Source organism: Desmodus rotundus, chromosome 9 (assembly GCF_022682495.2).
Source record: "Desmodus rotundus isolate HL8 chromosome 9, HLdesRot8A.1, whole genome shotgun sequence".
NCBI classification, from domain to species: domain Eukaryota; kingdom Metazoa; phylum Chordata; class Mammalia; order Chiroptera; family Phyllostomidae; genus Desmodus; species Desmodus rotundus.
This window is the reverse complement of record NC_071395.1, coordinates 29,737,936-29,753,256: the sequence shown is the minus strand read 5'-3', so window position 1 is coordinate 29,753,256 and position 15,321 is coordinate 29,737,936. Positions and strand designations below refer to the sequence as shown.

Sequence of the window (15,321 nt, the reverse complement as noted above, 5' to 3'; positions counted from 1 at the left end):
CTTATTTACTTATTTTTAGAAAGAGGGAAAGGCAGGGAGAAAGAGAGGTAAAGAAACATCAGTGTGAGAAACGTTTGATCAGTTGCCTCTCCTGTGCCCCAGGGGCCCAACCTGCAACCCAGGCATGTGCCCTGACTCAGAATTGAACTGGTGACCTTTCACTTTGCAGTAGGAGGCCCAACCAACTAAGCCACAACAGTCAGGGCTTCCATAACCTTTTAAGAATAGAAAGGGATCTTGAAAACAAACAGTCTGAGAACTATTTCCTCAAAAGCCAGTCATCTTGTGGATACTGGGAGAATGCTTTATTTATTTTTTTTAATGTCTGTGATAGCTACCCCCTTCAAATTTATCATAGCTGAAATTATCATGACCTTGTCACAAAGAATATAAATTTTAGACCTTTTGTTAATCTCTTATATCTTCTGGCAGATACAAAATTTTTTCAAAAGAAAGTTTCTGGTGTTGGGTCAACTAGTTCTCCATATAGGAAAAAAATGAATCTGAACCCTTAACTCATATCAATATAAAAATTAATTGCAGGTAGATTATAAGTCTAAATGTGAAAGACACAAGAAATAAAACTTCAAAAAGAAAATGGGAAATGATCTTCACGACCTTGAGGTATGGGAAGATATCTTAAACAAAACAAAAACACAAAGAGAAAAGGAAAAGATTAACTAGATTTCATTAAAACTGGTGACATATTCATTAAAAGATACCAGTAAGAGAGTGAAAAGACATACCACAGAGAGGGAAGAAATCTGCAATACATATATATGACAAAGAATCCATAATCAGAATGCATAAAGAACTTTTACAACATAGGCAAACAAAAAACAAAAAAATGAACAAGCACTTCAAAAGAGGCAATCTTAAAAAGCCAATGAACATACAGAAGACACTTCAACTCATAAGCCAACTCATGGCAAATGTAAATTAAAATCAAAATTCAAGACTACTGTACCCACACTAGAAGAGCCAAAATCTTTAAAACTGGTAGTAGTATCAAGTGCTTGTGAAGACGAGCAACAAACCAGACGCTCACACAGGGGCGGTGTCATCCCTGTGCTGCAACCACCTTGGAACCACCTTTGACAGAATCTGGCAGTGCTGCGATCCACATACCCTATCGCCTAAGAATTGCATTCCAAGGCAGAAATGCACAGAATTGTCTACATAATGTGCGCAAAAACATATGTACATGAAAATTCACAGCAGTATTAGTATTTTATTAACAACCAGAATCTGGAAAAAACCTCTAAATATCCATTGACACTACAGAATGGACAGAATAGATTGCAGCATGTTTACGCAATGTGATACTACAAGGCCATGAAAATAAACTAACTACTGCTATAGTCAACAACAGAGGTGAAGCTCAAAACGTTAGTAAAGGACACCAGACCCCAAAGTATATATGCGTAATTCCATTTATATAAAGTCAAATACCTGCAAAACTAATGTATAGTAATAGAAATCAAAATAGTAGTTTGAAACTGGAAGGGGGAGCAAGGGAGGATTCTGGGAGTCCTGATAATGTTTTCTTTCTTGATAGAGGGGTAGTTACATGAAGTGTTCACTTTGTAGAAATTCATCAATTTCCACACTTAGAATTTGATGGTGGTTGTGATGGTTAATTTTATGTGTCAACTTGACCGGACTAAGAGATGCCCAGATAGCTGGTAAAACATTATTTCTGCATGTGTGTCTGTGAGGGTCCTTCCAGAAGAGATTAGTATTTGAATTGGGAGACTGAAAAAAGATGCCCTCACCAAAGAAAGTGGCCACCATCCAGTTAAGGATCTGAATAGACCAATAAAGTAGAAAGGTGAATGAATCTGCTCTCTGCTTGCGCTGGGACATCTGTCTTCTTCTGCCCTCAGACATCAGGGCTCCAGGATCCAGGGCCTTCAGGCTCAATCTGGGACTCACCACTGGTTCCCCTGGTTCTCAGGCTTTTGGGTTTGGACTAGAATTACACCAGCAACTTCCCTGGGCCTCCAGTCTGCAGGCGGCAGTTCACAGGACTTCTCAGCTTCCACAATCATGGGAGCCAATCGTTCATAAGAAGTATCTTCCTACGTATCAGTATTAATCCTATTAATTCTGTTTCTCTGAGAACCCCAATTACAGTTGTGTACATCTCTGCATTATGTTACGTTTAAATTTTAAAGTTCATCCAAAAACAAGGTTTTCTTTGGGGGTAATGAAAATGTTTGGAACTAGAAAGAAGCAATCGTTGCACAACACTGTGAGTGTGCTAAATGCCACTGAATGGTACACTTCAGTGGTTTTTACGTTACATGGATCACCTCAATTTTTAAAAAGTTACTCAAAAACGCAAACTCAATAAAACAAGTATGTACGGCTTTGTAGATGTTCATGACTACAAACATTAAGAGTTGTAAAGCCAAACTTACCAACTACTGTGTCACCATCTAACAAATTGTCATCTTCAGAAGTCTGGAAGTCCATGATGACACCTGCTCCATCTAAAAGCTCCTCGTCACTACTCGCACTGGTTATACTGTTATAGCTGTTCCTATAGTAGCCTCTGTGGAACAGCTGCTCAGACTCCATTGAGCTGTCTGGTTATCTGAAAAAAGGAGAAAAACTGTTTAAAAAATTTCCCAACACATAATAAAAATTATCTAGTACATGACAGAAAGAAACTTCTGATCTTTGTATTGAAAAAATATTAAGTTCATTCACTGTAACAATAGCTCAACTTCTACCATGTTAAGTCTTTTGGGATGATTTAATAGTTCTATTCTCACCGTGCAGATGTAAAAAAGAATTAAGAATTTCTTCAGGTAGGGGTACATGAGTGAAACAACCTCCAAGACCAACTGTTAAGTTAAAGCACAAAGTACAGAGAAGTGTTCACGGTACACTACAGTGTACGTGGGGGTGGGGTGAAGGCAGTACACAACTGCTTGTGCCCCTACAGATTATCTCTGGAGGGATTTCCAAGAAAGTTGTCCTCAGGGCAAAGGAACAAGATGGCTGAGGTACCAGGTCTGAAAGTGAGACTGTCCCTTTTGCATATTTTAGGAGAGGCAAGCACCCGTTTTAAATACTATAATTTACATTATTTTAATATTAACTTCATTTTTCATCATTTTAAAATTTAAATCTTCAGAGCCCATTGTCAAATATCAGTCATGGAAAATATAATATGTAACAATTCTCATGTTTTCAAAGCAGATAGTACCAAATAAGCATAATTTTTCTTGGTTTACTCTTAGTTTGATTTTTTAAAAATGCATCTACCTACTTGCTCAACATCAAAATGGTTCACATTAGCAACAGGCGCGGAAGGTTCATGTGTAGGAGGGGAAAGATAGTCATAAAAATAACGAAACCAGTAAGCCTTGTAAAACAAGACTTACTACCTATGTCATAATAAGTATATACAGAAAATAAAAGATGAGAGGAACTAAGCATACTCCAATTTTAGTGCTGAATTCTAATACTGCAGACTTGAAAGGTTTTAAGACAATCTCTTGTCCTCAGTAAATTTTCCTTCTGCATATGGAAAATAACATCAAAGATCTATAATAATTAAAGACTATTTGTAAAGCTCTTATGTATTTTTTTAGAAAAATAAAATATCACTATTTTAAACAGACTTAATACATCAATTTCTAATTTAGAGAAAGTAAAATTTTGACAGCTTCTTGGGAACATATCTCCATTCAGCATCTGGTGGTGACAGGTACATAATATAGGGATAATGTCAAATTGTTTATTCAAGCAATGAGGTAAAAGATCAGTATTAACCTGATCTTGGGACAATAACGAAAAACTGCATTTAAGTCACAAAGAAAAATTTAAATATGTACTGCTTTACAACTCATTAATGTTTTATGGTTACCTCTACCAAAGATGGCCTATTATTACATATTGACATTTTTTAGAATGTACTAATTAAAGAGTTTTATATTTAAGGTAAATGTTAAGATAGAATAGTATGAAAATAACTGTAGTAAGAATTTTGCAATGTCCACAGAAGCAATCAAATTAAATATTATGGTGCTTGAGTAAATAACCAAAGGCTTTTTTAAGAAATAAGCATTAATAGTTCAAGAATCATTTTAATTTTGATGTATCAAAGCACGTAGGCTAAGATTTTGCAAAGAACGTAGACATTCTATTCCTCACTTCTTTACCTGATAATCGGACTAGAAGGCCTTAATACACATAACATACACCAAATAAACATTAGTTACAGGCTTCATGTCACCGAGAAATCTCTCTAAAATAATTAAAACTTTCTATATACTGAGATGCCAATCAGCAAGTTCCAACATATCTCCTCCATTTTATCCCTAAAAGCCCCTCAAAAACCCTGAGTATGGCAACTTAACTCTTTCAAAATGTTTAAAAAACTTCACTTCACTAACACCTCTGAGACATCTATAACTCCACACCTTTCCTTATAACAAGAGCAACCGACTCTGTTCCAAAAGTTTATTAAACTCAGACCTGCATGGGTTACTATTTCCATAAATTTGATAACTAAAAAACCCCCCAAAACAACAAACTCCTATTAACCCAGAAGCCTTTAGAGCTGCACTGCCTGTTCAGCAGCCACTAGCAAGGAAACATGCCCGGTCTAAATTGAGATGTGCTCTAAGGGTAACACATCCAAGGGATTTGTAAGAATTTACAAGAAAAAAATCAAATATCACATTCATAATTTTATGTTGATTGCATGTTGAAATAGTACTTTAGATATACTGGGTTAAATAAAATACATTATTAAAATTAATCTCATCATTTTCTTTTTACCTTTTAACGTGGCTCCTAAAAAGTTTAGAATTACATATATGTGGCTGGCAGTTACAGCACAGTATTTTTATGGACAGCACTGCCACAAAGTATTCAAAACTATGACAGCATAAGGGAAATATAAAGAAGCAATGTGGAATCAGTGTTAAATCTTTTTAAGTTCTACACTAGATTCCCAGGCTGGTCCACAAAAGGCTATTTAAATCAAAACACAGCACCTGAAATTTTGCATGTGAGAACAATACTACAGTCACCTTTTCCTTTTTAACTGTCCAATACATATTCAAAACACTATGATAGACACACGATAGCTTGCAAAAAAACCTTTTCGCAGAGTTATGAAGATTATAGCAATAAACTGATGAAAGTCTCCAGGGATAAAGCCTGGTTTGCCACAGTAAGTTCCTACGTGATCTATGTAGAATCATCTTGACCTCCTCTAATCTGACCTCCACATGGCAGCCAGCGTGGTCTTTTCTAAAAGCAAGTCTGACCAGTAATTTCTCTCACTCCATAGATTAGTCTTAATCATTTCTCACCACCCTTAGCAGACAAAGTTGAACCTAACGGACAAAGCCCTATGCAGCCTGGACTCTGCCTAGATCCCCAGCTCCATTTGTGTGTCTGTGTTTGTGTGTGTGTGTACCTCTTGCAGTATTTTTGGCTCACTAATCTTCCTCTCAACCCTACCAGGCTTTCCTGTCTCCAGCCTCTGCCTTTATTGCTCCCTCTGCCAAGAACATACCCTTCTCCTCTTTATCTAATCAACTCTCCTGGTCATTCTTCAGAGCAAGTATCCCTTTATTTATTCAACAAATTCTTAAACAATGTTTATGTTAGGCATTATCCTAAACATGATACAAATTAACTCATTTGACATTTGCATTAAATACAATCACAACCCTAAAGCTTAGGTGCTATTATTATCCCCATTTAATAGATGAGGAGACTGAAGCACAGAGTTTAAATAACTTGTCCAAACCATGCAGCTAGTAAGGAAAATCTCCTTTCACATACTTAGTACCTGGGCAGACCTTTCCTGAGTAGGTCAGATTTTCACTGTTACTTCTTACAGCTCTCCTTTTCTCCTTTTTGGCACTTATCACAGTTGTAATACTGTACTTATTTATGTGATTTTTAAAATAATGTCTGTCTTCCCTTCTAGAATGTATTGTGAGGTCTGGCACTGTGTCACTTTTTGCTCAACATTACATATTCAATCGTTTGCACTGTAACTGGCACATACCACTTCTTCATTTTTTTCTAAGCTTTTCGAGATAATTGTGACTTCATATGAGATCCTCATATACAGAGATCCTCATACGCTTTACTTAGTTACCAATGGTAACTTGTAAATCTATAGTATATCACAATCGGGATATTGACATTGATGAAGTCAAAATACAGGGCATTTCCATCACCACAAGGATCCCTTCTGCTGCCCTTGAACAGCTACAACCACATTCTTCCAACGTCCCTCGCACCCCTTCCTTAACACATGGCAACCTGTAATCTATTTCCTATTTCTGTAAGTTTGCCATTTGAAGAATGACACATAGCCTGGGCTGGTATGGCTCGGTGTATTGAACACCAGCCTGCTAACGGTAGGGTCGCAGGTTCAATTCCCAGTCAGGGCACGTGCCTGGATTGCGGGCTGGGTCCCCAGTGGGAGGGACATGAGAGGCAACCACACATTGATGTTTCCCTCCCCTTCTTCCTCCCTTCTCCTCTGTTTAAAAATAAAATAAATAAAATCTTAAAATAAAAAAGAATGTCATATAAATGGAATCATTCATGGTGGTACTTTTGGGGATTAGCTTCTTATAGTCAGAATAATTCTCTAGATTCATTTAGGTTGTTGTATGTATCAATCATTCTTTCCTTTTTATCGCTGAGTAGTATTCCACAGTATGGATATACCAGTCTGTCTAACCATTCACCCAATGAAGATCCAGGCATGTGTCCTGACCAGGAATTGAACCAGTGACCTTTTGGTTCATAGGCCAATGTTCAATCCACTGAGCCACACCGGCCAGGACAACATGTTTAGTTTTTTGAGAAACTGCCAATTTTACATTCCAATAAACAATGTATATAGGTTATACAGTTTCACCATGTCCTTACCAGCACTTGATGTTGTTACTATTTTTTATTTTAGCTATCCTAATAGGTGTATAGTGGTCTCTCATTGTTTTAATTTACATTTCCCTAATGACTAATAATGTTGAACATTTTTTATATGCTTATTTGCTATCTGCATATCCTATTCAATGAAATGACTGCTCATATCTTTTGCCCATTTTCTAACTGGATTGTTTTTACTGCCGAGTTTTATATTTTAAAATATATATCCTAGGCACCAGTCCTTTGTCAGATATGCTGTTTGTAAACATTTTCTCCCACTCGGTAGCTTTTATTTCTTTTAAGCAGGCCTATTACAGAGCAAAAGTATTTAATTTTGATGAAGTTTAATTTATCAATTATTCCTTTACGGACAATGCTTTTGGTGTCAAAACTAAGAACGCACCTTGCAAAGATTTTCTTCTGAATTTTTTCTTAGAAATTTTATAGTTTTACATTTTACACTTAACTCCATGATGCACTGTGAGTAAATTTTTACATAAGTTTCAAGACATAGGTTGAGGTTTGTTTTGTTTTGTTTTCTTGTTTCATTTTTTTACATATGGATGTCCAATTGCCACAGCATCATTTGCTGAAAAAGTTATCTTCCTTCCACTGAGTTGTTTTTGTGCCTCTGCGGAAATTAGTTGCACATATTTGTGTGGGTCTATTTTAGAATTCTCTGTTCTGTTACACTGATCTATGTGTTTCTACCTACAGCAATACTATGGTTTTGATTGTATGTCTTGAAAATGGATATATTGATTTCTCACTATTTTTATGTTTCAAAACTATATTAGCTATTCTAGTTCCTTTGCCTTCCCATATAAATTTTAGAATAATCTTGTCTATACCTACAAAATCTTTGAGTCAATTAACATTTATAGCATGAAGGAGTTACAAATGCATAACAGATGCATGGCACACATCTACTGAGATGTTACATGAGAACTCCAATTCACCAAGACCCAAACTTAACAAATATTTGCCCCAAACTTGCCTGTCCTCCTAATCTCCCTATAGGAGTTTACAGGACCACCATCTACCTAGTTGCTGAAGTTAGTTTTCAGAGTCACTTACTAATTCATTCAACAACCATTTACTCATCAGCTAGCATATACCAGGCACAACGCCAGGTGCTGGGGTAATAAGTAAGCTATGGTCCCTATTCCCAAGGCAGTGAGGTTAAAGACATACAAATAACTGCAGCATGGTGGGCGATAAGTACCACAGGAGAGCTAGGCACAAGCTATTTAATAATTAACACTGAAAAGGAATAGCATGCTGCCTGGGAAAATTTGTGAACACGTAGTAACAGAGGGAAGGTTTCAGTTGAGTACTCAATGATTAGGATGAGTTAACTAGGCTAACTATAAGATAAAGTCAATATAGACACAAAAATGTGCAAAAACAGCAGCACAGTAACAAAACCTGCTTGGGTGGCTTACAGAAGAGAAGAGGAAGGGGACTAAAGAGTAGCTGGAGAGATGAACACAGCGCAGATCAAGAAAGGGCTCATGTCATGCTAAGGAACTTAATTTTCACTCATTTATACACATGGGAAACCATTACGAGTTTGAAGAGAGAAACCACACATCAGATATGAATTTTAGCAGACCAATGCTGGCAGTACTGTGGAAGACAGATAGAAGGGCAAGAGACTGAAGGCTAAAGATAGGGAGAGGAGTTAGGTGATCCTTATTATAGTAGACCCTTAAACAATTCTAAATATATAGGATAGCAAGGCATGATGAAATAAGGCATAGCAACTCAGAGGAGTAGAAAGACTGAGAAATATTCAAGAGGATGTGGAAATAAAATGTGCGGAATGGAAAAGAAGAAATCTAAGATAACTGCTAAGTTTCTGACTTGACTAATTAATTCAAAAACTGTTGGAAGAAATGTTTTTGTCTCCTACAGCTTACAGGACTCAAGACTTAAGTGTTCTTTCCAACTGCAGAATTACAAAGGGGGACCCCCCAAAATGGAATTTATTTATAAAAAATTGTGTATTTATTCTTTATGCTTAAACTTCCGTCACCTTCAAAGCACTCTCCATTTGATGGAATACGCCTAAAAGACATTTTTTCCATAGCTCAAAAATGTTGAAACTTGTCAATTTTGGTGTCTCTTAGTGCTTCTGCCGTTTTTTGTTTCATCTCTTCCACGCCAGCAAAACATTTTCCTTTGAGGACTTTTTTCACAGGGGAAAAAAAAATGGTCGGGGGACCATGATCGAGTGAACAGGGAAGGCAGGGTATAGGGTCATGCCATTCTTGGTCAGCAGGTGCTCTTGTAAATCACCCATCATGAAATGGGCAAATGCACTGAAAGAGTCTTCCAATAAAAATTCACTGAAGCCGAACACAGCCTCTCACAACACCACCAGGTGGTACACTGATACAGATGGGTTTCTAGAATATTCACCTGGCAGCGGAAGCCTGTACCACTAGGGGCTCACCCTCCAGAAGATAATTCTGGATTTTTGGGGGGTCTCCCCTCATACTTCCAAGCTTTAGTCCTATTCAAGGCCAGATACAATAAAGGGAATGTAATCTAGCCCCCAAACTGTAACAGGTGGGGAGGAGTTAGAAATAAGAAAACTCTGGAAATGGTTAGTTAAGTGACTAATAGCCTGAGGAAGTCTACTGATTTTTTATAGCTTTCAAAAAAGTTTCACCTTATTCATAAAGAAGACTGGTTAGGGCTGAGGACCATAGCTAAGTGTCAAAGGCATGTCAGTCAGCTACCTGGGTGGCTAGTAAGCTGACAGAAAAGTATGCACAATATCAGTGAAAGAAATGAAAATCCCAAATGTTACCAACTAGAGAGAGAGAGAGAAAGTCTCAAGAACAATGATGGCAGGGAAGTGAAACCGACTGATGTAGGCATTTGTATGTAAGAAGCATTTTCATGTAAGTATTTTAAGAAATGTATGTGCTAAGTACTGAACATAGTAAAATGTGACAATAAATTTAAACAATTTATTCATTTACTAATGTTTCTAGAACAGCTACTAATGTACCAGAAATTGTAAAAAATATGAACATGACTGTTATTGATTAATAGCATATTTGTACATGACTTACAGCTTTCAGTAACCTTCAGTATAAATTACCTTACCATCCCCGAAAGGGATGTTGTAATATTTTCCCATAAATTACTATGTATTTACATAATAAAAGGCAATGCATGACAGATGTCACAGAAGACACAAGAATTGTTACAAGAGCTCAGAAAGAAGACCATGTTCCATTATATTTGATGATGAGAAGCCTTCTTTGGAAGAGACATGCATACGTTGGACCTTAAAAGGTCAGTGGGATTTTATGGGGCAGAGATGGGTGAAGAGGTTGTCAAACAGAACAAAAGTACTGGCTTGCATCAAGTTACGGAGCCAAGAAGGCAACAAACATACTTGGAGATGAGTATGTGCACGGAGCACAAGTCCAGTCAAAGGTCTCATGCTCAAATAAGCAACTGCATCTAGAGCTGTAATGGCTAACGGTGTGAGAAGGATTCTTGAGAAAACCTGTAGTAAGCATTCACCTCATAAACAAAATTTATGAACAGCTTCTCAAATTGATTTTACCATGGCATGGCATCATGAAACTCAGATGGTGACATTGCAGTAGTAAGAATTTATTCTGACACAAATTGTCAATTCATAACTGATTTCGCCCAAAAGTAATATTACTTGATTACTGTTATTTACTGATTACTGTTAATATTAACTGTTAATTAAGTTAGCTGGATGTCCAATTGCTATGCCTTATATTTATCTTTTAAAAAGTATGAAATGGGTAACTCCTAAAGGAAATTAGCTGTCTACTCTGAAGAAAATTTCCTTGATTCATAAAGAATGTTAGAGCCATACCAAAGTTCAATGCCAGATGATTTTAAAAAGAAACACACACACACAAATATAAGGCTCAGACTATAACAAGGAAGAAAAGTAAACAAAAATCCAACAAAAAGGTGCATGAAGACTTACACTTTGAAAATCAAGTAATTTTCATGATTTTACAAGACGAAATGGTCAACTACTTCCCATGAGGTCAAGAAATATATTAAACTTGGTTCCAAAGTTGCAGATCAAAATCTTTCCATATTTTAGCAATGCAAATGGGCAGTTTCCCCACATGGGTTCCCCCTCCATTTTATACTTAACTAAGTAAGGAACACTTATCTTTAAGAATCAAAATGAATCAAAGGTACAATGTTGATATAGACATGTGAATGTGCATATGAAAAAAATGCGAAAACAGGGTTTATTAGCGTAGGAGAATGAGAGGTTTAAAGTAAAAAGGAATTCCAGAGTTTCTGTAATTTTATAATTGAAACATAAATTAACCCACGGTGCCACCTCTCTCATCCTATTTTTTCTTGTAGCATTTTAATTAGTCTTGCCAGCATTACAGTGTAGACATTGAGAGCAAGAGCTCTAAAGTCATACTGCCAGGCTTCAGTCTCAGTTCTGACACTTACTGAATCCTTCGGCAAATTAATTAAATCCTGTATGCTTCAGTTTCCATATCTGTATAATAGGAACACTGGAAAGTGCCTACCCCATGGAGTTGGTGTGAGAACTGAGATAATCTACAAAAACCGCTTAGGAAAGATCCTGAATCATAGGGTTCACTCAATAAACATTAACACTTACTATGTCATAAGTTTTAAATCATTGCTGACCAGTTTGATTAGAAACTTAGCTGAAAGTTCTACAAAGCAGTCATAGTAGCCAAGCCCCACAGGATACACCAGATACTGCTTTGATATCTGACCCACCACGGAGATCAAATCTGGCTTCCTGAGAGGTCTGAAAATTATTACTAACATGTCACAACAGGAAATGGAAAGCCTAACACCAACGTGACCTGAAAAATGCCAATTTACTAACATAAAATCATAACCTCAGCAAATCTGCTTCCCTGAACTGTCGACATCCAAAACCTGGCTGAATATCTGCATTCCTAATAAGCAACATATGGTTGAAAACACATGCTAAAACAATTTCCAAGTAACGATGTAGGTACTAAGCATTCAGAGGCTCTCCTAAATCATCTGACCCATTTTTGAAGCAAAAAATCAAAGTCTTTGAGTTATTAGACATGTGGTGATCACATAGGGTATATAAATTAGAATAAGGCACATAAAACTGACATCAGTTAAATTACTTCCATACAGACCTCATCAAGAAAAAAATTTCTAAATTAGCTCTTTGGAGATGAAAGAAAATCACTTCTGGAAAGATTCAATAATCAATGACACAAGCCACAATGATGGTGCAGTCACTGAAGGCATAGATCAAAAAAAATTTACATAGTTTGCAGAAATGAACTTTTGAATTACCACCAAAAAAAGCCCGGTCCGGTCACTGTTGATTCAACTGTAATAAATGTGCATATGTAAATGTAATTGTTTTCTGTGTGCTCCAGTTTTAAAATGTTATACAAATGAAGCACATGCAAAATTAATTTGACATTCTAAGGAAGCTTCCAGTCCAAGATCAAAATACAAACGTTTTACATATACACATCAACCTAAAGAAATAAAAACTCAGTATTTACTTTAAATTTGGGCAAATTTAGAGAAAGTAAATCCCACTCTCTGAGTTCAAATTTAATCTTTTCCTGCAAACTACTTCCATTCTATTCAAAGGTCTTTCGACGTTTCCTGGACCAAACAGGTGAAATATTACAGTATGTTCTAGGGTATATAGCTCATCAGAGTGGATTTAACATCATGTAAGTACACCTGTTATACATAAACTAAGATAACAGCCTTGACATCACAGTTGACCCAAAAACCGTGAACAGGACAGCTAACGAATTTTCACTCACAGAATGCAACTCACCTTGCAGCTCAGAGGCATAGCAAAATCGGTGGCTGTTTTCTGCACTGCCTTTGGATTCTGCATCTGTTTCAAACCCAAAATCTAGCTAACCCTGGGAGCTCCACCTGAAGAAGCTTGACACAAGAACTACAGCAATTTAAAAAAATACCTGGGGTTTTCGACTAAAGAGGTTACGGAAATTTTCCCAGGTGGGACTTTTTTTTTTTTTTTGGTCCTCCAAACACGGGAGCAGCATAAAGTTAAATCAGCTTGCGTTGGGCCCGTAAGTCAACCTGCTGCTACCCAAAATTAAAAATAATCTCCAACATCACTTTCCTTTTAAGAGACCAAAACTGAATCCACGGTCTAACTCGGGATGAAGTAGAATGGCTTTCAACCCACCACACCCTCCTTCCTCAACGAGCAGCCGGATTCCGGCCGCGGGCGAACTTGGACTACGAGAAAGGTGCCGCAGGTTCCGGAACAGACCGTCCCCGACCCACGGAAGGGGAAGAAGAGCAGCAAAAAATCCCGAGCCCGACAGGTGCGTCGGCGCGTGACGTCACCGCGTAGACGTGAACGGCCGTTCGGCCGCCCCAACACCTCCTCCTCCGGCCAAGCCAGCTCCGCGAAGGCGCCTATTGGGCAATGCGGGAACAGGGGGCGGGGCGCCAGGAGGAAGACCCGGGGAGGGGGGAGCACCCGGTAGGGGGCCGCTCTGGGTGTGAGAGCTTTCCAGGGGGTCAGCTCGCGTCACTGCGGTTTGCTGTTTGCCCCGCTGGTGACCTCGCGAAAGGACCAGAGGCGGCTGCCTCCGGAGAAGGTGTCTCAAAGCCAGAGACGCGCGCCTCCACGAGCGCCCTCGAGGAGCTGCACTTCCACGCTGGCGAGAGAACCCAGTGTTCCGGGGCAGCGCGTGAAACTCCTACTTGCGTCGATCCCGAGACTGAAAACCAAAAGCAGCCATCGGCGAGCGCTAGTAACAAACACTTAGACCGTGAGAAATGTGGGCCTGTGAATTCAGACCAGCAGCCCGTGCTTAGAGGTCGCAGGCAGGGAATGCAGTGGGGTCCCCTCGCCTTGTACGTCTCCGCAGGCTCTGTGCCTAAAATACATGTAAAGAAAACCGATAGCCCGAGTTTAGCCATTATGCATTTTCAGAAATAATGCTTGCAAATTATATATTTTGGAGAAAGTATATAACTTTTTTTCCAAAGTATAAATTCAACTTATAACTGAATATGATATTGAAGGATTTTCATCGTGGGCATGACAGAATCAGTCACCTAGATTCAAAAAACCTGCTGTGTTTGTGTGATCTATATTTGGGTGTATTTTCCCCCCTGCGTGTGAAAGTGGGGTGCAGACATTATGATATTTTACCCCCTGTATACTTTTGCATACATCTACTAAAAATAGCAATCTCTTCAACACAATCAGAACACCATTATGACCTGGGAAACTACAGGGCCAAGTTACCTGCTCCCAACACTCCTGAAATACAGTGGTTGGACAGACAAAAAGTAACAGTTGTAGGTATTCCAGTTCAAAAAGTACTGGAAGGGAAGATAGAGTCACTGTTCTCAAATGCACAGCCACCTAACACAGGTGCTGAAAGAGTGCCCCTATCTTTCCCAATACAGTAATTGTTGGGGGAGGGGGGTTGCTGTTAATGAGGAAAGGAAACCCCCTTTGTAATACCCTCACCCAAGAGGGTTTTATACCTTAAGAGGCTTGAGCACCAGCCTTTTCAGCTCATACCTGTTGACACCAGCTGACAACCTGGCAGATTCAAGTCACCCATTCACAATCACTTTCTAATTCAGGGCCAGCACCAACCCATGATTCAGGTTTTTCTCAGTGTAACTTTATTTCAGAATCCCCTTTGCCCTGCCCTGTCGCTAGGCCTTGCATAAAAAATAGGAGTTTATGCAGTAGGTTTCCTTAACAAGCAGGCCAAAAAAACCCTGCAAAAGTGCTTGCTATCCAATCCTGAAACAATGAGGTCTAGTCACCCAACAAGTGCAGTAATCAAAGGACCATTCAAGTAACCTTTTCAGGAACAAGGAACTCAGCTTCTTGTAATTAAAATAAACTATACCCTACTATAATGAATAGTCTAAAAATTCTTAATCTGGTTTATTTGGAAAGCCTAAAGATTAAAAGGTCTTCTAAGGACATAGCTTAGAACCTGCCAAATTTAGAAATTCTCTCTTGTTGCCAGGAAAATCTACACTCGAGAGGCATTCTTTGGGGTGCAAAGAGTTGAAAATTATAGGATATTAGGCAAAAGAGTTTTATTCTTTGTTAAATTTTTATAACATAAAATGGTGAGTAACACCCAGGTATTACCTGCTTCGTGTTGTGTGAGGAATTACCTCAGTGCAGTGATCCCCACGAAATATACTACCAGGTGAGCTATCCTAGAAGTCATGGAAAGAAAGGCTAAGACATCATGAGAAGCACAGGAGTAGAAGGGAGAAAATTCACATACTTAGGATAGGGTAAAAATGAGACGGGAAGAGCCATGAATTGAAACCTGTGGTTATGCAGTGTCCCTATGCCCT

At 38.3% G+C, this 15,321-nt stretch overlaps 1 protein-coding gene across 2 annotated transcripts in view; it reads right to left on the bottom strand.

Moving 5' to 3' along the window:
- Positions 1 to 13,286, bottom strand: part of CLCN3 (chloride voltage-gated channel 3) — a 68,110-nt gene extending 54,824 nt beyond the window's left edge. Inside the window, exons 1-2 of one of the 2 annotated variants that reach the window (XM_024568558.3) lie at positions 12,776 to 13,286; positions 2,424 to 2,599 (exon numbers count right to left, since the gene is read on the bottom strand). In XM_024568558.3, coding sequence (XP_024424326.2) covers positions 2,424 to 2,583 — 160 coding nt within the window. In that variant the 5' untranslated portion in view covers positions 2,584 to 2,599; positions 12,776 to 13,286. The remainder of the gene's footprint in view (positions 1 to 2,423; positions 2,600 to 12,775) is intronic. The other variant, XM_024568555.3, reaches the window with a different exon arrangement.
- Between the last annotated feature and the right edge of the window lie 2,035 nt (positions 13,287 to 15,321).